Here is a 22,392-nt window from a genome sequence, read left to right on the forward strand (position 1 = left end):
CTGAGGTGGTATTGAAGTGGCCTAGACACGAGGAGGCTTCCACACAGAGGGTTCCAGCACCTAGCAGAGAGAAAGCCAGGGCCCTGGGGATACAAACGTCCTACACCCAGAGAAATGCTCCGAGAGAGGTGACCCACCTTCCCTGTGTCTTCAGGCCCCGGCTGCAATGTCACAGAGCATGGGAGGTTCGGAGGGATCTGTTAAGGGAATAGATGAGAATAGGTCTCCTGTCACATTCACCACTGACCTCCCCATGTCACCCACCCATCACCCCCACGCACATTCAGCAGATCGGGGGTCCCTAGCAACAGGCCATGTCTCTTCCATCAGACTCGGGGCTCCAGAGGACAGATCATGTCTCCCCCATCAGACCATGACAAGGATGCCCCACATGGGGCCAGAGGCCCCTCCAGTAAAGCCAAGGATTTCAGGGTCTTTCTTTACCTAAAGGGTTTCACCTAGACTATAATAGGTAGAATAATACCCATCCCCCTCCAAAGATGTCCACATCCTAATCCCTAAAACCTGTGACTGTGCTACCTTACGTGGCAAAAGGGACTTTACAAATATGGTTAAGTTAAGGATCTTGAGATGGGGAGAGTATCGGGGATTATCCAGGTGTGTCCGATATGGTCACAAGGGACCTTGGCAGGGGAAGCAGGAAGCAAGAGAGCCAGTGTCAGAGTGTCGGGCTGTGAGAAAGACTGGCCGGCTCCTGGTGGCTTTGAAGACAGGGGGGGCAGGCTTTGAGCCCGGGAACGTGAGTGGTCTGCAGAAGCTGGAAAAGGCAAGGCCTAGAGCCCCCAAAAGAACGCAGCCCTGCTGACACCTTGATGTCAGCCCAGTGAGACCCATTTTTGATCTCTAACCTCCCAAACTGTAAGACGATAACTTGTGTTTTAATTCCGTGTTTAATTCCCACCAGGTTGGTGATGGTTTGTCACACGGCTACAGGAAACCAATACATCTACCATGGAGAGGATGACTGTTTCCTCTCTCCTGCTCTAACCTCCCAGCAAGCCAGGGGATTTCACTGAATCACAGAATCGGAGTCTGAGAAACAGGAGATTTGAAAATCCAGCATCTGGGAGTCTTCCCATTCAGCAAAGTGGCAGAGCAGGGAAATCACTATGTGCCACCCCTGGTTTGTGAGCTGGGCTGAAGCCGGGCCATGTGGGCAGCTGGTCTGAGGGAGGAGACAGTCTTGTAACAACTCAGGGGCGAGAAAGGGCTCCTTCTTTCTCTACAGTCTCTCCCCACCCCACTCTCTCCCGCCAATGACCTGGACACAGGAGGGTCCAAGGAGTAGCCCAGAGGTAAGGTGCCGCCCCTGGTGGTGGCCAGAGAAGAGACACTTACCAGGTAGTGTAAGTGACAGTGCCCCAGGTCCCAACGTGCACTGAGAAACTGAGTGCCATGGAGCTGCCGCCCCAGCTGCCCCCATGTGCCTGCCCAGAGGGCTGGCGGTCCCTAACCTCAAAGGTGAAAGGGTAGGCGTGCTCGCCCAGCTTCTTGATGAGGCGCTCCTGCAGCCGTGTCAGGGGCTTCTTGTCCTCAGGGGCCGGCGGGAAGGACTGCACGTTGGCCACAAACAGGTCCTTGCGAAAGGTCAGGCCCAGGACATCCAGGTCCTCCCGGCCATAGCGGAAGGCGCAGGTCAGTGTCACATAGACTGTGGGAGCAGGGGGCACTGAGGACGGGCCCAGGAGGGCAGCGAGCAAGCCCCCCAGAGCACCAGCTGCGCCCTGGGATCGGCCCAGCTGGAGCTCATAGGTCTGTCCCGAAGCTCCTGTGGGGAGGGCTGTGCTGCCCTTGGGATGGGGGTACTGGGTACCTGGGAGAGCCATTCGGGCCTGGCCCCTGGGAGGAGGTGGGGGCTGACCGCTGGACCAGCTCTGTCCTTCCCCACCCCCCACTCTGGCCAGCGGAAGTGAGGAGGAGCACAGGAGACTGACAGGGTTGGTGAGGGCTGGCACAGGCTGGCAGGACTGGGAGGGTGGGGCCGGGGAAGGGACTGGCTGGAGAGAGCAGAGGGAGGGGGAAACAAGGGCTGGGTGGTATCTGGAAGGCACGGGGTCTTGTCCCAGCCCAACCCCCACCCAGTGTCTCCCTTGGACAAACCCTTCACCTCCCTGGGATTCCATTTTCTCTCCTGTAATGAGACCCTAACTCCTGCCCTGGTGGGCAGCCCCAGCCTTGCAGCAGTCATGATATACTGACGTTGAGAGTGCTCAGGGCACTGAAAAGGTTCTCCCAAAATGGGCCTAAGTGGGCCGCCCCAGGCCAGAGGAGGCCAGGGCACCTGCTCTGATGCTGGTTGGAACTGTAAAGGGAAGAGCCAGGGGGGCTGGGCAGGGAAGGGCCGTAAAATTAGTTGATGTCCTGCCCGGGACTCACGGAAGCCCTGGGCTAGAAGTCGGTGGGGAACAGGAGGCCCCTTGACGGGCTGGAGGTGGGGACCACCACCTCACCTCTCCTCTCCTTGAGATACTCAGGATCCACCAGGACCACACCATCTGGAAGAAGGACACAGAGTGAGCACACCCTCCCAACTTGACCTCTCACATTCCTGAGCCCCAAACACCACGCCAAACCCAAACCCAACCTTCTGTCTGCTGGGTATCATGAGAGAAATGGGGAGGCCTGCACCTAGGGGACAGCACTACCATGTCCCAACCCCTGCCCTCAGGCCGGCCTTACAGATCCAGTTGGTAGCCTGGGGCACGCTACCTCTCTGCTTCTTCTCTGTTAATAAGACTGACGATGTGGGTCCGAAACCCCTACGATCAGGTATACTTCAGAATTGAGAGGTTCTGAACTGTGGAAAGGCCCCATGGTACACCTTCCATATGTTCTGTAATACCCTCTGCAGGATCTGGGGCCCCATGATCAAACCCCTTAACACCTCGGCAGGGAAACATGGATATTTTCATCAAGAGACTAACGTGTAAAGAGCTCCCTATGGGTTCAGGTCAGGTTTTGCGTCTAAGTGAATCCCACGTCAACCGTATGAGCAAGTTTAGATTTCCAGAGTTTCTTGGACTTGGGATTTGCAGATCGGGACTTGTGATCCTGTAGGACCAAACTCACAGGGCTCCTGCGAAGACTAAGTGAGTTGATATGTTTAAAGGGTTAGTTGGGGGGCGCCTGGGTGGCGCAGTCGGTTAAGCGTCCGACTTCAGCCAGGTCACGATCTCGCGGTCCGGGAGTTCGAGCCCTGCGTCGGGCTCTGGGCTGATGGCTCAGAGCCTGGAGCCTGTTTCCGATTCTGTGTCTCCCTCTCTCTCTGCCCCTCCCCCGTTCATGCTCTGTCTCTCTCTGTCCCAAAAATAAATAAACGTTGAAAAAAAAAAATTTAAAGGGTTAGTTGGTTCCTGGTTCATGCGATACCACGGAAAATGTCCCATGGCCTGGCCCTGACCCAGTAGAGTCCAGCTGGACACAAAGGACATTTTCTCTGCACAGAACCCCAAGAAGCCAGAAACTCTGCCTCCTTGCCTGGCATTCCTGGTCACGTCTGGTCAAACTTTACTCAACCATACGCATACCCACTGAGCAAGAAAATTCTCTCTCCCCAACTCTAGCCCACTGCCACCCTCCCCCGACGCTGCCTTACAGCAGTCTCTCTGGCAATCTCAGAGGCCACATCTGGAAGTGAGTGCCAGAGGGCTCCTGGTCCTATCCTGGTCCTGGGCAGGTCCAAGGGATACCTGGCCAGGGGATGCCCACCCCATTCCAGAACCTGCCGGGCATCTCCCCTCCTTTTCCTATGGGTATTCCCTCTGTGCCTGAGCACCAGGGACTCCGTAAACAAATCAGCGGAGAGGGCACTCCCCCAACCAGAGGTTTCAGTCAGGGAAGGCTTCCTGGGGGAGGGAAGTGGGAGCCAGGACTTAAAGGTGTCTGGCGTGTAAGAAGCCTTATACTGAGTGGCGGCTGCTATCGTCATCGTCAGGCCACCCTCCCTGCTTCTCCCCTCAACCCGCCCACACTTTCCCCTCACATGGTCCTCACTGAAGGGAACGGGGCTGCTCGGTAAATGTGGTCAATGTTTGCTAACTGACACAGGAAACCGCTTACACCCTGTTCTTGAAACCAGGCCCCTCTGGAGACCTGAGAGCTATTCCTAGGTGGCTCTAACAAACCCTCTCTAGAAGCGACCGGATCGGCCCCACCTTCCCCCGCCTTCCTCCCTGGCCTCTGCAGGGACTCACCGACCGGGTCCACGAGGTCGATGTGGTCCACAAAGTCCCGCTTTCCCAGATACACAGTGAGCTGGGGAAGATAAGCGTGGGGGGTATCAGCAGCTGTGGGCCTGGGGGACACATCCCTGAAAAGCCACTGGCCCTTGCTCTGGAGGAGAACCTGGGAGCTGCCTGTGAAACACTTATACCCATCCATCCTTAACACACATTAAAGTCCTAACTGGACCTGGACCCGAGCTCCAGCCCTAATATCAACAAACCCTTGTACAATTTTGAAAGTACCTGTTTATCCTAAACCCCTATGAAGAAGTTGTCAGTGTTCCTGGTTTATAGATGAGAACACTGAGGACGGCACACCAGACGCACCAGCCCCCTTGATGGTCTGTGGCCTGCAACCTCGCAAGCTCCAGGCCCTTCTCCTCTCCTTAGGCCAGACCAGTCGTCCTAAAATGCAAATCTAACGATGCCACTCCCGTCTGAAAACCCTCTAATGGCTCCCAGGGCCCAGAGGTAAGATGACAAATGGGTTTCATTCCAAATGCCAACTCTGATAGATGGGGGCTGCCTGGGGCTCTGGGTGGAGAAGGACTCCAAGGCGGAATCCTGGCTCAGCAGGAAAGGGTGAGCAGTGACTGGCGATGTCTGCTGTGGGCACGAAGGGAGACATGGGAGCACACGTGGTACTATCTGCCAGCCCAGGAGTCCGGGCTCCTGAGCCCTACAACCTGTCCCACCTTGGCTCCCGCTCCCCCTGCCTCCCTCCTGGCACTCAGATTCAACTGCTGTTCATTCCCCCACGCTCCCTGTGAGTTACGTTCATGCCTACAATGCCCTTTTTCACCCTGTCTTGCCTGGAAGACAAGGCATCCCTTTTAGAGAAGCCATCCCTGACTGCCCAGGCTGGGTCCCGTGGCCCCTGGGCATCACTTTATCCCACACCTGCCATTTCCTATTGAAATGACCGGTTTCTGTGCCTGCCTCCCCCATCTGACCGTGAGTGGCGCGGGGTGTGCCTTATTTGTCTTGGAACACCCTAGCCCAGTCCCCGCCGGCTTGGCCTGCACCCGACAAGGAATGATGTCAGTAATATCTACTTGCTGAACTGAAAGGAAAGCAGGATGGAGCCTGCAGCCTGTGGGAAGAAAGAAAGCAGGACAGACCCTGGGAGCTTCCCTGGATAACTAGGTGATGGCAGGGTTCAATAAAGAGGCTGCAAGCACCTCTCACACCAGGGGAATCAGTGCCCCCGAGGCCCTTGACGCTTAGTCTAATTATCACACTCACACTGAAGTCTATGATAGGCTGTATCTCAAACCAGAGCAGTGACTCCCTAAAGTCCGGGGGAGTTGAACTACCCCCCGCAGACAGAAAAGTTTCCTGAAAGGCCCCTCTCCCTGAGGTGGATAGCTCCTAAGGACAGACCGGGGAGTGTGGGGCCCTGAATGGGCAACAGAAGTGGCCAAGGCAGGACAAGCATTTGGGGCCAGGGAGGAGCTGGGGCGTGGCTGTCACAGACTCACCTTTCCATTTGGGCTGGCCTTCTTGAACACCCTGCGGACAGAAAGCAAGAGAAAGCCAGGATTAGCGCATCCCACCAGGGGAAGGCTCCTGCGGGCCTTCCCTGGGCAGGACAGAGGGCAAGGGCCTGGAGGGCTTTCCAGGCACCATCCAAGCCTTGAAAGCCAGAACAGCGTCTGGCATAATCAGATCCCAGCACCTCCGGCGCCCACCCAAACCTCCCTTATTGCCGTCACAGCTTTTGTTGGATCTGGCCATGGCCCCTCGGCCTCCTCCTCACGCAGCAGGCTGAGGAAGTCTCTAAAGATATGTCACAGAATACCACTCATTTGCTCAAAGTCCTCCCAGCTCAGGCAGAGGAAAAGCTTCTGTGTGTGGTGTCCCTGCCTCCTTTACCCTTGGGCTCACCTCCCACTCTCCCCCACCCCTCCATTCACACTGCCTCCAACACACCAGGGTGGGGCCTGCCTCAGGGCCTTTGCTCTGGCAGTCCACTCCCCCGGGGCATGGTCCCCACAACAGATCTGCTTGCCAGCCCCATGCCTTTCTGTGACATGGCTTCACTGTGGCCTCCCCTCTCACTTCCTCTCCTCCTCTGGCTCTATTTTCTTTCCCACAGCACTCACCACTGGCTAACCTACTACACGAGCGACTTGTTAATTTACGCTTGTCTGCACTGCTAACATGTCAGGTCCACGAGGCAGAGGTCTGGGGTCTTTCTTCTCCACGGAAATATCCTGACCTGAGCATCTAGAACAGCGTCCCTGGTAGGTGTTTAATAAATCTGTGTTCATGCATGGCAGGTAGCAAGCACTCAACAAATATTAATAGAGTGAGTAAATGAATGAATGAGTGAAGGAATCAAATGAAAAACTGAGGCCCAGGAAAGGTAGGAGATGTTCCCATGGCCACACAGCAGAGCACTGGATATGTATCAGGCAGACCCGCGGCCCCCAACCCTTGCAAAGTGCTTGCTGGGCCTTCTAGAGCACACTGTGGTCCCCATCAGCGCCCCCACCCCATCCTCTCTCCCCGCTGGGCCTGGGAGCTTGAGACCCTCTCACCTAGCCCCCATCATCTAGCCCCAGAATTGCTCACAACACTGTTGGGAGGAGAGAAGAAAAATGAAAGAGGCAGAGCCTCAGAGACTAGAGAAGGTGTTGGAGGAGGAAGCAGGGAGGGAGGGGAGGAGGGAGAGGAGGGGAGAGGGATGCTGTCCTGCAGGCATGAAAATAACAGATGGAACGAGAGATGAAAAACAAACAAACGAACACAAAGAGAAACTCACAAACAGAGCAATGGAGTGGAGGGATGGAGCAGGCCCACAAGAGGCCCAGAAGGATCCACACAACCCACATGGGTCCCCAGGGGCAGGGGGCGCAGCAGGTATCCAGGGCAAGGCAGGGTGAGGCTCACAGTGCCACAGTGACAGTTGCTCCTCCCAGGGGGGTGTCAGGGGGTGACCCTGTGCTGCCTCCACAGCACCCCCTCCAACTTCTGGGGCCCAAGGGACCACAGACAGGTCTGAGCCTGGCTTGTAAGGAGGGCCTGGTGCATCTCTCCCCCACCTCCCCTGGTTCTGGGCTTTTCTCCTCCTTATAAATATTTAGCAGTGTTTGGAGTGTGAAAATGCCACAGTCAGCTGGGGTGTAATAGTTGCTAAAGTGAGAAAAAATACAGATCACATGGTTTGAACCAGCAGCTCCCAAGTGGACCTGCGGAGGAGACCAGAGAAGGGCCACAGGGCCACAGGGACCCCCAACTGCTTTCAGAAACCTCAGTCTAACTCTCAAGAGCCTGGGGTCTGACAGAAAGGAGAGATCACAAATGCCTGAGTTATAACTGAATCAGGGAAATAACTGAGTCAGGGAAGGCCATTCTAGTGATCCTTGAGAGGGCCAAGGGGCACCCTCACCACGGGAGGGGACTGAGGGCCAGGCTGGGAGGAGTGACAGTCAAGAAGGGAGGGACGGAAAGAGAAAGGGCAGTAAGACAGAGCTAGCATTTGTTGAGTGCCTACTTGTTTCTTACAACACACTGTGAAATGGGCATTATAACTCCCACTTTACTGATAATGAACTCGAGGTTCAGAGACATCTGATCATTTGTCCAGGAACACACAGCAAGCAAGAGGCTAGTCAGGATTCAGACCCGATTCCGTCTGCGTCTAGAGGCTGGGCCCTTTATAGCCAACACTGCTGCTTTCCTAAAGCAAGTGTTTTTCATCAGCTTTGAGGAAAAGCAGAAAAGAGGAGAAATGAGAACTGGGGAGGGGAGGGGGAAGAGATGAAAGGGTGAGTAAGGATCAAGAAGGAGAATGAGGGCAACAAGGGCAGGAAACGTGGCCAGTGGTGGGGAATGTCCCGATAACTCAATCAGTCCCTGGGGCCACCTGCTCAGGAAGCTGGGACTCTGACGGTTTCTTCAAACAACAACAGCAGCTTCCCATACCCTGAGCACCTGTTCCGCCCTAGTCGTGCCTCTGAGTATTTTTCCCAGAACACTGCTGACCACTCAACAATCCCATTTCAGAGATGAGGAAATTCAGGCTCTGAGAGGTGAACTCTGTCTCCAAAATCCACATCCTTTCCACTCTGCTGCCCAGCCAAGCCCTCCGTGAAACAACCCACCGGCTTCCTGACCCCACCCCCGGGGTGGGGAGGGGGGTGCTTCCAGTTCACCGGGCCCTGCCCTTGTGCAGCACCATATGGATGGCTTCTGCCGGTCTACTGCGAAGCGCAAGCACAAAATGTGCAAGACCGTGGTCAAAACCAAACTTCCGGATTGTGGAATGGCTGGCTCTGCCTCACCCCTGAGACCCATCCATGCCCCGCCAGCCTGATTCTCAGAGTCAAAGCTGGGTCTCCTAAGAGAAATACCAGTGGTGTCCTCGCTAATTAAAGCTCACTGGAGACAAAGAACAGAAACCCAACAAGGGTGGCTGGAGGAAAGGAGGAGGGAGTATGAGAAGGAGACAAAAATCTCACGGGAAAGATGCGCAGGCAGAACGCAGGAGTGCTGGAGTCAGGAACGGGGAAGCCATCAGCCCTTGAGGCGGTTGCTCTCTCTCCACCTCTCCCCCTGGGGCTGCATGTTCTCACGCTGCTCTCCGGTCGGCTGCTCCATGGTCTCTGGGGACCAACTCTCTCCGCTTACTCAGGGCTTTTCTGCTCCTCCATCATTTTGGCTTGCATGTGGCTCTCACTCCGACCCTGTTTCTACTCTGCCTCTCGCTCAGCTTCTCACTGTTAACTGGCTGAATGGCCCAATTCCAAATTCCCAGGAAAGGAATCTGATTGATCAGCTTGGGTCAGGTGCCCCATGCCCGGACCAATCAGCTCTGTCTAGGGTGTGTCATGTGTTCCACGAGGCTTGAGCAGAGGAGGGCTTATAGAGCGGTGTTTTATGAATCGGGGGTCACAACCTATTAGCTGATAATGAAATCAACTTAAAGAGTTGCCACCAGCACTTACAGAATAGAAGATAAAAGCATGAGATGCAGATAACAAGGGTGTAGTAGATATTACTATATTTACCAATATTCCATTTCCCTCTAAGGCTGGGCAAATTTCTCCAGCCCTGTGAAATTAGACATGCCCACGTGGCTTGCTCTGGCCAATGAGATAGGACTAGAAGTGCCCCCATGTCACTTCCGGGCAGAAGCATTTAAGGGCTAGTGTGTGTATTAGTTTTCTGTGGAGCCTGTAACAAGTGACCACAAATTTAGTGGCTTAAAACAACATATACTTAGCTTACAGCTTTGTAGTTCGGAGGTTCAAAATGTACCCCACTGGGTTAAAATCAAGATGTTGGCTGGGCCACATTCTTTCCCGGAGACTCCAGGGCTGAATCTCTCTCCTCACCCTTTCCAGCCTCTGGAGACCACCCACATTTGTCTCACGGCCTCTTCCTCCGTCTTCAAGGCCAACAGCAGCAGGTTGCATTCTTATTATATTGCCTCATTCTGACCTCTTCTGCCCCCCTTCTTCTATTTTTAAAGACCTTTATGAATACATTTGACTCCCTAATTTAAGGTGAACTGGTTTAGCAACCTTAATTCCATCTGTACCCATAATTTCCCTTTTGCCAGAATTGATAACATGTTCAAAGATGTCAAGCATTAGTATGTAGAAATATTTGGGGAGCCATTTCTTCTGCCTGCCCTGCCCTCCTTCCACTGCCGCTGAAACCAGCAATAAGTGGATTCTGTCAACTAAATACCAGGGCTCTCCTGTTACATGATAGGTGTGTAACATGACAGAAAAAGAAAGCTCTCGCACCGCTAAGAAATGGGTGCTGTTTGTTACTGCACTTCTCTGGGCTGATACAAAAAGTATTATTTAGTGAAACTTTCATTTTAGGTCAGCTGAGTTACAATGTTAGATGAATTTCATGTTGCACATGTTTTAATTTTTTAACCCACTGTTCTAGAGAAACACGTCTAAAATGAACATGTTCTATCAATGCCTGTGCAGTTGGTTGGATCCTGTTTCCTGATTTAATTCCCTCAGGCTGGTGCTACCACGCAGGGAGGCAGGTCAGCTCTCCAGTAACCAGCACGCTGGCTTTTCCAATGAGTCCCACTCCCTACCTGCAGCATGGGATACTTGCTGATCAATTTTAATATTCTGCTGCCCTTCTGGGAGCCACCTGTCCTCCCAGTGTCCATTTGTGCCTGCGCCATGAAGGTACCAGAACAAAGTACTTTCCATGATAGATTACCCCAAAACCAACAGTTTTTGGTACAGCCAAACAATGGAATATTACATAGCACTGAAATTATTCTTGCATCTTTTGTAACACAGGGAAGTGCCTATGATAGAATATTAAGCAGAATAAGTCAGGATTCAAAACAATATATCTGGCATGAGCTCAACCCTATACTCAATAAATACCAAAAGAAACAATGGGAAGACTTAATGTTAAGGTGGCAATACTTCCAAAATTGATCCACAGATTTAGTGCAATCCCTATTAAAATCTAAGCCGGACTTTTTTTTTTTTTTTTTTCCAGAAATGAACAGGCTGGCCCTAAAATTCATGTGGAAATGCAAAAGCCCGGAATAGCCAAAACAATCTTGAAAAAACAAAATAGAATAAAGTCGGAGGACTCACACTCCCAACTTCAAAAGTCACTACAAAGCTACAATAATCAAAAGTGTGTGATGTTGGCATAACGATAGACACATAAATCAATGGAACAGAATTGAAAGTCTAGAAATAAACCCATATATTTATGGTCAATTGATTTTTGACACAGGAGCCAAGACAAGTCAATGGGGGGAAAAAAACGCAAAGCAGTCTTTCAACAAATGATGCAGGGACAACTATATATCCACATGAAAGAATAAAATAAAGTTAGACCCCCCCCCCACCTCACACCATATATAAAAATTAACTCAAAATGGATCAAAGCCCTTAATGTAAGAGTTATAACTATGCAACTCTTAGAAGAAAACTTAAGTGTAAATCAACGTGACCTTGGATCAAGCAATGATAACCTTAGATATGACACCAAAAGCATAGGCAACTTACAAAAAAGAGATAAACTTGCTTTTATTGAAACTTCTAAGCTTCAAAGGTCACTATCAAGAAAGTGAAAAGACAGCGCCTAGAATAGACAAGATATTCTCAAATCATGTATCTGATAAGGGTTTAGTATGCAGGATACATAAAAACCCTATTATAATTCAACAATAAACAGGCAAATAATCCAATTAAAAATGGGCAGGGGCACCCGGGTGGCTCAGTCGGTTAAGTGACCGGCTCAGGTCATGATCTCACAATTCGTGAGTTTGAGCCCCACCTCGGGCTCTGAATTGAAAGTACAGAGCCTGCATTGGATCCTCTGTCTCCCTCTCTCTCTGCCCCTACCCAGCTCCCACTGTCTCCCACTCTCTCGAAAATAAACAAACGTTAGATTTTTTTAAATTAAAAAAAAAAATGGGCAATGGATTGGAATAGACCTTTTTCCAAAGAGGATATAACAAGTGGCCAATAAGCACATGCAAAGATGTTCAACATTATTAGTCATCGGAGAAATGCAAATCAAAGTCACTTCACACCCACTATGATACCTACAATCCAAAAGAAGACAGTAACAGTGTTATCAAGGATGTGGAGAAATTGAAACCCTCCTCATGCATCGTTGGTGGTAATGCAACATGGTGGGATCACTTTGGAAAACAGTTTGGCAGTTTCTCTGAAAGTGAAACACAGTTACCATATGACCCAGCAATTCGATCCCTAGGTACATACCTGAAAGAATAGAAAATAGATGCCCACACAAAAACTAGTGCAGAAATGTTCGTAGCATACACTGTTCATAACAGTCATAAAGGGTGAGGAAGAAAATCAAATGTCCAGCAATTGATGAATGTATTTTTAATGTGGTATATCCATACAAAGAAATATTATTTAGCTATAAAAGGAGATAGCATACAGATTCCTGCTACAACATGGACAAACCTCAAAAACATGTCACATGAAAGAAGTCAGACACAAAAGACCACCTATTTGTGTGGTTCCATTTACAGGAAATGTCCAGAACAGACAAGCACATAGAGACAGAAAGCGGATCAGTGGTTGCCGGGGTTGGTGTGAGGGGGAAATGAGGAGTGGCAGCTAGTGGGTATGGGGTTTCTCTTTGGGGTGATGAAAATGTCCTGAAATTAGGGGCGCCTGGGTGGCTCAGTCAGTTAAGCATCTAACTCTTGATTTTGGCTCAGGTCGTGATCTCATGGTGTGAAGTGGCCAAGCCCCAAGTCACTGGCTCTGGGCCGATAGCGTGGAGCCTGCTTGGGATTCTCTCTCATTCCCTCTCGGCTCCTCCCCTACACATGCATGTGTGAGCTTGCTCTTGCTCTCTCTCTCTCTTTCTCGCCCAAAATGGACATTTTTTAAATGTCCTGGAATTAGACAGTTGTTCAATCTTGTGAATATACTAAAAACCACACCACTACATTTTATGCAAAAATTCGGAATATGATGGTATATAAATTAATTATATGTCAATTAAAAAATAATGCTAAAACAAACCCCTGAAAATAAATGAAAAGAAAGGAAATGTGCCTAAATATTAACAGGGGTTGAAGGAGACTCCCTCCACCCACCAACCCACTCCTTGATACATCTTATTTTTCTATGTTGTATAATAAGCATAAATTACTTTGCAAAGACGCCAGGTTTTCCCTAACAAGATATGTGTCAGGTCTTGGTGAAAGAAGAGGCTGGAAAAAAAAAAAAAAAAACATTGCTAGTAAAGTAGAGAAATATGGATCCTATTACTCTGAATCCTTTGATGTTAGAGTCTCTCCTTCTGCAATTTTACAATCCAGAGTCCATAAATCTGTGATATGATCCCTCCCAGGCCTGCTGTGCTGTCTTCTGCTCAGCTATTTCTTTCTCCAGGAAGCCTTCCCTGACTCCCTCTAAGTCCCACACCCAGTGGGGAGTCACAGCATCTCCCACACTTTGTGATGGTTTGTTTGCTCCCTTTCTGCTTCACTTAACATGAATGAGAGCACAGATCTCATTTGCGTTATTGACACTAGATCCCCAGGGCACAGCATGGTTCTTGGAGCACAGTAGGGGCTCTGTAAATAAATATGGGTTGAATGCTGCTGAATGAACAAATGCTCTAAGAGAAAACTGTCAACAGTGAGGATGGAGAAGGTTTAAAAAGATGGTGGTTGGTGATGATCCTTTGCTCTAGGTGAGCAGACTCTAGAGATTTCTTCTTCTGTCTATACTTCTCTTTGGCTGTCAGGATCAATGGGCACCAGGCTTAGAAAATGCTTCACAGGGGCAGTGTCCCAGCCCCCATCAGGCTGAGTCAGGAATACAACCAATATATCTAAAATGGGCCCCTGCTCAGCTTTGATAAAGTTCTCCCACTTACCACTCACCTACCTACATTCACACTGCCCCTACTACTGCCAGGCTCTGGGGGCACTAAGGTGAACAATTCATGGTCCCTGCTGATGAATGACCCTGGTATACAGCCCAGTTAGAGAAAGCCACCAAGCACGATGACCACGGTGTACTAAGCTCTCCTTAGGAGTCAGGTACAGTGCTAAGCAATTCACACGCTTTGAGATATTATGTTTTTCCATCTGAATATTCCCATTTTTTAGACCTAAGACTCCAATAAATAACTTATCCAAAGTCATGAAGTCAGTGTCAGAAAATACACATAGGAGAGAAAGCCCATGAATGAGCCGCCTATGGGAAATCATTTAAACGACACGCGTCTTACTCAACAGCGGGAACCTCATCCTGGAGAGACTATTCACGAGTGTGCATTCACGACCAGTGAACTGAGGAAGCGCTGGGAACAATTCATTCCTTTATGAGCATCGGAAAGTTCGTGGTGGGGAAAAATGCTATGAATACGGTGAATGCGGGAAGACCTTCAAATATTACTCAGTCTTCAGTCAACATCAGAAAACTCACACAGGAGAGAAACCAGGTGCCAGCTGCTGCTCTAAGTAAGCGTGTCATAAAGATGAACTCATTTGTTCCTCCAACAACCTTAAGAGGAGGTGCGACTACATCCCCGTGTCAGCAATGGGGAAACCGAGGCACAGAGAGAGAGTCGAATTTTCCCAAGGTCACACAGCCAGTAAGGGGCAGGGCTAGATACTGGAGCCGAGGCGGTCTGGCTCTAGAGACCACACTTCTAACCATTCACACAATAATAGTACCTTGTAAGTGGGACTGTGTGGTTCTGTCTGGCAAGGCAGGAAGGTCTTCAAGAGAGGAGGCAGCAATGAAAAAGGCCTTGAAGAACATTCAGAGATGAAGAGGTGGCCGAGTCCACGGGGTGCTTGGGAGACAGCAGGCAGCCTGGTGTGGCTGAAGTGTGTCCTGTGCGCCTGGGATGAGCACCAGGGAGGAGGATGGGCCAGAGAAGGGTCCATTCCCTGCCCAGATACTCACGGAGCACTTCTACGCACCAGGCCCTGGGCTAGGTGTGAAGGGTCTTGACAATGCCAAGCTAAGGGACTTGGACCATAACCAGAAGGCAACAGGGAGCCATGGGCATTTGGGGGAGGGAGAATGACTGGCCAGGGCTGTATTTTGGACGAAGACGTGCCCTAACCCCGTAAGTTTCCTCCACCTCTGCCCCAATGGCAATCATGACTCAGTTGGGTAGGGTGGGGACCACACAAGGGGGCATTCCTTCTGCCCTACATTTTGACCCACTTTCTGGGTGTGAGAGCAGTCATTAGGGAGCAGGGAGGTGTGAGGAGCAGGTGGCTATGGCAGCAAAGAGGTTTCTAGGGCCCTTATCACACACTCCCTGGTAGCAGAGTTATTTGTGTACAGGCTTGTCTGCTCTGCCAGAATTGAAAGGCCCTCCCTGTGTCAGAACATTGCCTGCCTGTTTACCCACCATTAGTGCACCTGCTTGTCAGGACAGCCCGGAAGGGGGAAGGAGACAGGAAGACAGGAAATGTCACCCTCATTTCACAGATTTGGAGAGCCTGAGGGAGCACGCTACAGCCTGCTCCATTTGCCAAATGGAGAAATCACACCCCAAGGGAGGGAAGAGTCTTGTGCTGAGGCCCGGAGTGCAGAGTCACAGGGAGGAGAGAGCCCCCGGTTGCCGGTGCTCCTGTTGTACTGCAGCTCAAAACCAAGCATGGCTCCTTTGGGCTTCTGCATGGCTCTCTGGGCACGGTGGCATGCCTGGCAGGGCTGAGAGGCGAGGGGTGCTGGACGGGGGCCCTGACCAAGTCAAGCTCCCAGGATCTGGGCTTCACATTGGCTTCTGGGCACACAGCAATTCTTCCAGTCCCCTGTCTGCATTCACATGTTCGCTTTTCTGACCATGATCCATACTCGTGGAGATTTCCAGGGGGTGCAGGGTGAGGAAGGAGGGGAACCACCAGGTGGCCGTGAACAGAGGGGAGAGTTTCTTAACGGAGGAGCATGGCCCGTTTGCTGGTAACCTAAGAAGCTGGAGACCTGAAAGTCAAGGGCTAATAAAAATTTCAATGAGTGGGCTGGCAGCTGGACCCCAAAGAGCCTGCAGACAGCACCTGAACATTCTCCAGTCTTCTCTAGGGTTGAGAGAGGGAAGGGAGGGCTGCTGGCGCAGGAAACAGTGCAGACCCTAAAAGCAAGCAGACCCTGCCTGAGTCCTGTGTGACCTCGGGCCAGTTTAATACCTCTCTGAGGCATACTTTCCCTCATCTGGAATATTCGGGTGATATCTACCTCACAGGTTGAAGGCACATAGAAAGACTTGGTACACAGTAGGGAATTGATCAAATGAAGCCAACATCATTGGTAATATGATGATTATTGTTACCACCTTTCCACTGGCCAACACTGTGCCTTGCTTTTGGTGCCCAGGGGACAGTTCCTGCCTAAATGTCCCTCAAGTGAGAAGGCCTTGGGGTGGGAAGAGATGGTTATGTTACCCTTGCTGGAGACAGGGAAGTTTTTTAAGCTGTCTTCCTCCTAGTCTCAGATGGAAAACAATAGTTTATAATATGATGTTCTCTTCCCAGTTTAGACCCTCACATTTCAGATACCTCTGGGGATATGCCCTATTTCTTCTTTCTATAGAAGCTTCTCCTTCAGTTCTCCCAACGGCAATCCTTTCTTCCCTATGTCACCTCATCCAAGAAGCCTTCCTTGACTGCTTCAGTCAGTGCCTTTGTCCTGAGTCCCCTCATCTCCAGAGGGGCTTTGCTTACGCCTCTCCCCTCCCTCCTTCCCTTCTCTCCTCTTTCCATCCATCTTTCTGACTTCCCTCCTTTCTTTTCTTCCTTTTATCTTCCAGTCTCTGGGCCTGGCACTGTTCTTATCTCCTGCAGGTACAGGCCCCTGCACCCTGTCCTCAGGGCACCTACACTCTGGAGCAGGGAGGCAGACGTTCCATAAATACACAGACCCTCCCTCCGAAGCACGGCGGGTGGGTGGGATGAGACGATGGACAATGTCTCGCTCGGTTCCAGGCATAAGACAGCCACCCACACACATTACCACCCCTCCCCTCTTCTCCTCTCTCCAGCGCCCGTGTCCCCTCAGCATCCACATGGGCCTGCGCCTCTCCTCGCCTCAGTGACAGCCACGGAATGCTGAAAGACTGCAGAGAGCAGAAACCTCTTCCTTCAGTCATTCATTTTCCTTGGTACATAGTCAGTGCTAAGTAAATATTTTGAATGAATGAATCGAGGAGAGCCAAACCCTGAGCTTGAAGCTGGGGAAAAATAGGACTTGGGCCAAGTGGCCAGTCAGAAGTGGGCAGCCTGGCCTGCAGGATGGGACGCGCCGCATGGGCCTCAGCAGGAGCCCGGGCCACACAGGGTGGCCTCAGACACAGGGGGTCAGATTGTCCCAGCGGAAGACTTCATTTAAAGTTTCATTTGTCTGGGTTTGGTGTTTTGTTTTGCCAATCTGAACATACAGACTTCCAGGGTTATAGAATAACATATGAAAATGAGATATTAATTCAGAAGCATTACTTTTTTCCTCCTCTTACATTTCACTAAACATCAGAACAGATCACCATGGCAACGCCTCACCCACTCTGTCGACCACCTTGGGGGCGGGTCAAAGGCTGAGAGCCCTCTGGGGTCTGGGGCTCTGTTCAGACTGTAATCTATGGCCTAAGGTGGCCGCTCTTTTCTGAGAAAGAATTCTAGGGGGAAAAGCCCATGCCCTACATTTAGCCAGACATAGTGTCCTTGATGTGCTGGAGGGGGCTCCTATAGGCTCATAAGAGCCTACTGCCGTGTTTGTAGATTTTGTGAGCTGGTGGTTAAACACAGCCATTGCCAAGGCTCGCCACTGAGGGTGAATGTGCCCCGCGGGGGACACTTGAAATGTCTGGAGACATTTTGCGTGGTCACAACTTGGAGGAGGGGTGCTACTGGCATCCAGTGGGTGGACGTCAGGGACGCTGCCTGCACAATGCACAGGTCACCCCCCTTCCCATCTCCAACAAGGAATCGGCAGCCCAAATGTTTGTGGTACTGATGGTGAGAAATCCAGATCTAAGCTTATGGTTAAAAAAAATGATATGAAAAACAAAGGGAAGACATAATCAAAGCTTACCACTTGCTACTATTTCACTAAATTTCCCTACGATGCTCTTGAGGCTATTGATGCCCACTAGATCCGTATGGTGGGACTAACGTATAATGGTGCCCTTACCGTGCATCTCTTCCCAAGTCCGTGTTCGATGACACCACTTTAATAGTGTGAAATCCTTGGTGGGAGAATTTACACCACAGAAATTGGCAATTACTACACCACCACCACCACCACCACCACCCCCCCCCCCCCGTTTTTTTCCTGAACAGCCACTTGTTACCAGTACGCCACTGGGCAGAGCCCTAAACAGAGAAGGGAATTCACAAGCCTGGTAAATGCTTCTAAGTTTCCAACCCAGGTAGATGGCTCAGCACCAGCCTGCTATACACGGTGTGGAACAAGGATCTAAACGTGGCGACGTGCACAAAGTACACATCTCATACACGGACACACACCATGCACATCGTACACACATGCACAGACACACACACTCCACACATATCCAGAGATACCACACACACACCGCACATCCTCCACATTATACCTACAGACGTCACACACACCACACGCGTAGAAAACACACACGCATCACACTCACCTACACCGCACACACTTACCATACCTGCTTTACACCTCAGGCGCCCATGTACCCCACAGACACTTATACACACCGCAGACAGACCACTCACACAAATATAAGCACAATGTGCACCTGAAACACACAACTCACGCACAACACCCCCCCCATGCCAAACACACACCACAGAAATACACATGTAAGTAGCCTTCTAGCTAGCAGAGAACTTATAGAATGAGAACAGTAAAAGAATGCCAACCTGACTGACCACAGTCTTCGATGTCTCAGTACCTCCACCTTTACTCCCTCCTCAGCCTCTGTGGCCCCTCCTCCCCCACACACCACCTCCCTACCAGCCTGCTAAGGTGAATGGCTCAACCCCCCCGCCCCAGGAATACCATCCAGTGGTCCTGTCTCGGTGCCCATTCCTCTTGGCCTCCGGAACCCCGGCTGAGTGGTTCCCTGCCCCTGCTCTGTGCCCAGCTCTCTGTCAGCTGAGCCCAGCTGGCTGTGGCCTCCAGGGTCTGGCCTCCACCCCTTCCCAGAGCTCATGACGAGCAGTCCCTGGGTGACTCCACCCACTCAGTCACTTGGCTGCTACTAGATGCTGGTAAGTCCAAACCTCTACCTCCAGCCAGACCCTCTCTGCCCCCACACCCGCCAGCCTTGCGACATCTCTACTCAGATGTCCCCCAACTCCTCAGACAAGTCCCAAACAGACTTTCCGTCTGTTCCTTGCCTAGGTTCTCTGCCCCTGCCCACCGCAAAGATCAGAGGTGCTCAATGCACATCTCATGAATAAAGGAAAAAATTATGTAAATCCTACAAAGAGACAAAAAAAAACCCCAAAACACCCAAACTTCCCTGTGAGGCAGAGAGGAAGTCTTACCCCATTTTACAGATGAGAGTCCTGAGTTTTGGCGAAGTTAAGGGACTGGCCCAGAAGCTGCAGCCAAGGAGGGCGGGGTGGGGGGGTGGGCACAGACAGGTAAGGCTGTGTTAGACCCAGAGCAGGGGGCTGCAGGCAGCAGCAGCCAGGCCAGGGCAGGCCCTTCAGGATCAGCTCTTGCCGGCCCCGAGTGAGGGGGTTAGTTACAAAGAAAAGGAAAAGGCGTTCCTGATACGCGTCCTGTTTCCTCTCCTCCTCTGGGCTTCTCAGGCCTTGGAGGGCGGATGTCTCTGGGCTGGCAACACTCAGCCTGTGCACAGTCAGAGGGTGAGGGTCTCCCTGGGACCCTTCCCCCCCACGCCAAGCAGTCAGGCCTGCATGAAGACAGGGGCTCTCTGGAGTGACCTCTCAAGTGTCCCGTCCCAGCCTGGAAGAGCCTCAACCCTCTATCTCCAGTGGAGTCTCATCACAGCCAGGCACCTCCTGTCCATAAGACTGTCCCATAAAGGCACCTCCACTGGGAAGCCTTCCATGTCACCCTCACTTGCTATGGAGTCCTTCTATAGTCCCCCTTCTCCCCTTCCTCCCTGCCCCACGGCCGTTGAGCCCATTACTCTGCCCAGCTTTCTGTGGCTGGTGCCTGTAGATCCAGGCTCCCCATAAATCAGGCAGGGGGTGGGAAGCAGGGAGGAGAGAGACAAAGGCAGAGGCCATAAAATGGGGCTTCTTGAGTGAAAGGACAAGATGAGCCTACCCCATCAGACAGAGGCCTTCCTGAGGGCAGAGGGCAGATCTCCTCTATCAGATAAAGATTTCCCTGAGGGAAATGGCTATGACTTTCCATCACAGGAGTTTCTGCAGGACAAAGATATGCCTCTTTCCTTAAACATGGAGCTGCCAGAGGATAAGAGGGCTATGTTCCCTCCATTTTAAATAGGGAGCCCCAGGAAATAGAAGCCACATTCCCCCCATCAGACAGGAGTCTCTTCCCAGGGGGATGGGGGCCATGCCTCCTCCATTAGACCAGGAGCTCTCAGAGGACACACTCCCACCTGCTGCCCCCACAACAGTCCTCAGAACAGACTTTAGCTCAGTCTAAGACACAGAGAAGGGCTTCCCTCTGGGGCAGAACTGGGGGGAGTCTTGCCCAATCCTCCCTTGCACAGGGTCCCATGCCAAGTTCCCATTCATGCCCTCAACTGAACCAAAGCTGCCTTGCCATACTGAAGATGGCCACGTGTCTGGGCAGAGGCCACTGGCCGTCTGTCCCAACCCAGGAATGTAGACTTCTCAAGAAATTTCGAAGGGGGCGACTGGGAGAGCCCTGAGAAGAGGACGCCCGGACAGGCCAGCCCTGGCCTGGATGTGACCAGACATGTGGGCTGAATGGGTCTCTGCTCCTGGCTCTGCCACCAGCTGGGCAAACCTCTTCCCCCTGTGGCCACTATCACCCCTCCCACCCCCAATCTCCAAACTCTACCATCACCTACTGCTGGCTGAAGTGGCAGGAGGCACAGGAGAGGAAGGACAGCAGGGCCCTTCCCAGGTCCCGCCCAGAGGACATCACTGGCCGCCCCAAGTGCCGGGTGCCGTCCCTGAGCCTGGTCCAAGCCGCCTTCACAATCCTCTTCCCTACATGTGCCAGCTCCAGGGAGCTGCTATTAGTTAGCATTGATCCACAAAGTGCTTTGATGACACTGTCTATGAGCTTAGCCTCACACCCAGGGCCCTCGGGGCTAGGAGCAAGGGGTGGAAATGGAGCTGGGGACCCAGGCCACTGGGCAGAGTGACAGAACAGTGGAGCCCCAAGACCAAGGCCCAAACAAGCCCAGGGCCAGCACTCAGTAAATGTTAGCTGAATACATGTTCACTGAAAAGCTACCTTAATCTGGTAACTTAATCTGGGTATATTTTCTTATTAAGAATTATTATTGTTGTTATAAGTGATGTTTATCATGTTTAATACAAGCCCAGCACTTTTCTAAACACTGTATCAACTCATTTAATCCTCACAAGAACCCTGTAAGGTAGATACTCTTCCTCTTCACACTCTACATAGGAAGAAACTTAGACACAGAAAGGGTAGTAAGTAACTTGCCCAAAGTCACAGAGCAGAAAAGAAATGGAAGCAGCTCAAACCATCTGCTTGATAAATTAAGAAGTAAAAATATATTGGGGCGCCTGGGTGGCGCAGTCGGTTAAGCGTCCAACTTCAGCCAGGTCACGATCTCGCAGTCCGTGAGTTCGAGCCCCGCGTCAGGCTCTGGGCTGATAGCCTGGAGCCTGCTTCCGATTCTGTGTCTCCCTCTCTCTGACCCTCCCCCGTTCGTGCTCTGGCTCTCTCTGTCCCAAAAATAAATAAACGTTGAAAAAAAAAATTAAAAAAAAAAAAGAAGTAAAAATATAGTAACAATGCTTCTGAAGTTTTTTAAATGTTTGTGTATTTATTTATTTATTTATTTATGAGAGAGAGAGAGAGAGAGAGAGAGAGAGAGAGGGAGGGCAGGGGAGGGGCAGAGAAAGAAGGACAGAGGATCTGAGCCTGATGCGGGGCTCGAACTCATGAATCGTGAGATCGTGACCCGAGCCAAAGTCAGCCACTCAGCCAACTGAGCCACCAAGGCGCCCCAATGCTTCTGAATTTTAAAAGAATTCGATCGTTTTGAAAGATAAAATTTATCCTGTGTTCCAAACCAAATACATTCATTATCAGACTTACCGTGGTATGGTCAGGAGGTAAGAAGTTCTCTCAAAGAGTAGTATGACAAAGGTAAAACATGTGCTTCTCGGTTATCTCAAAATCATAGTTCTTTTGAAACTTTGAGTAGTTTTATTAACATTTAGAAAACAAGAAAAACTGACAATGGCAATGGTTTTAAGATTTATCATTTATGTGTTAGGTGCTAGGGACTTCGCATATTTATCCTGCTTAATCTTGAGGTCAACTCAAGGAAGAAAAGGCATTTTTCTCCCCTGAGGGTGCCTATCTCCTACACCTCCTTGGTGGGCCTGGTCCATCAGATGTCTGCCCTGCCCAGGTTGGGAGCTGTTCCAGGGCGGGGCTGTGTTTGGCCCAGAGAAGGGGCCTCGCAACAGAGTTCAGGGCTTGGGGTCAGGCGACTGTTGCTTCATCAGCCTGCACTTCAGCTGTCT

General features: G+C 51.2%; 1 protein-coding gene across 5 annotated transcripts in view; it reads right to left on the bottom strand.

Moving 5' to 3' along the window:
- ARRB1 (arrestin beta 1) overlaps nucleotides 1-22,392 on the bottom strand; it is a 76,434-nt gene that overhangs the window by 19,058 nt on the left and 34,984 nt on the right. For 2 of the 5 annotated variants that reach the window (XM_086678329.1, XM_086678332.1), the window contains 5 exons: nucleotides 5,726-5,756; nucleotides 4,215-4,275; nucleotides 2,472-2,516; nucleotides 1,476-1,672; nucleotides 138-197 (listed from right to left, as the gene is read on the bottom strand). In XM_086678329.1, the coding sequence (XP_086534455.1) occupies nucleotides 138-197; nucleotides 1,476-1,672; nucleotides 2,472-2,516; nucleotides 4,215-4,275; nucleotides 5,726-5,756 (394 nt within the window). Of the gene's footprint in view, nucleotides 1-137; nucleotides 198-1,475; nucleotides 1,673-2,471; nucleotides 2,517-4,214; nucleotides 4,276-5,725; nucleotides 5,757-8,710; nucleotides 9,069-19,239; nucleotides 19,260-22,392 lie in introns of those variants that run through there. The other 3 variants (XM_086678333.1, XM_025928656.2, XM_086678331.1) reach the window with 3 other exon arrangements.

The sequence above is a fragment of the Puma concolor genome, chromosome D1 (genome assembly GCF_028749965.1).
Source record: "Puma concolor isolate L17-30 chromosome D1, mPumCon1.1.hap2, whole genome shotgun sequence".
Lineage (NCBI taxonomy): Eukaryota > Metazoa > Chordata > Mammalia > Carnivora > Felidae > Puma > Puma concolor.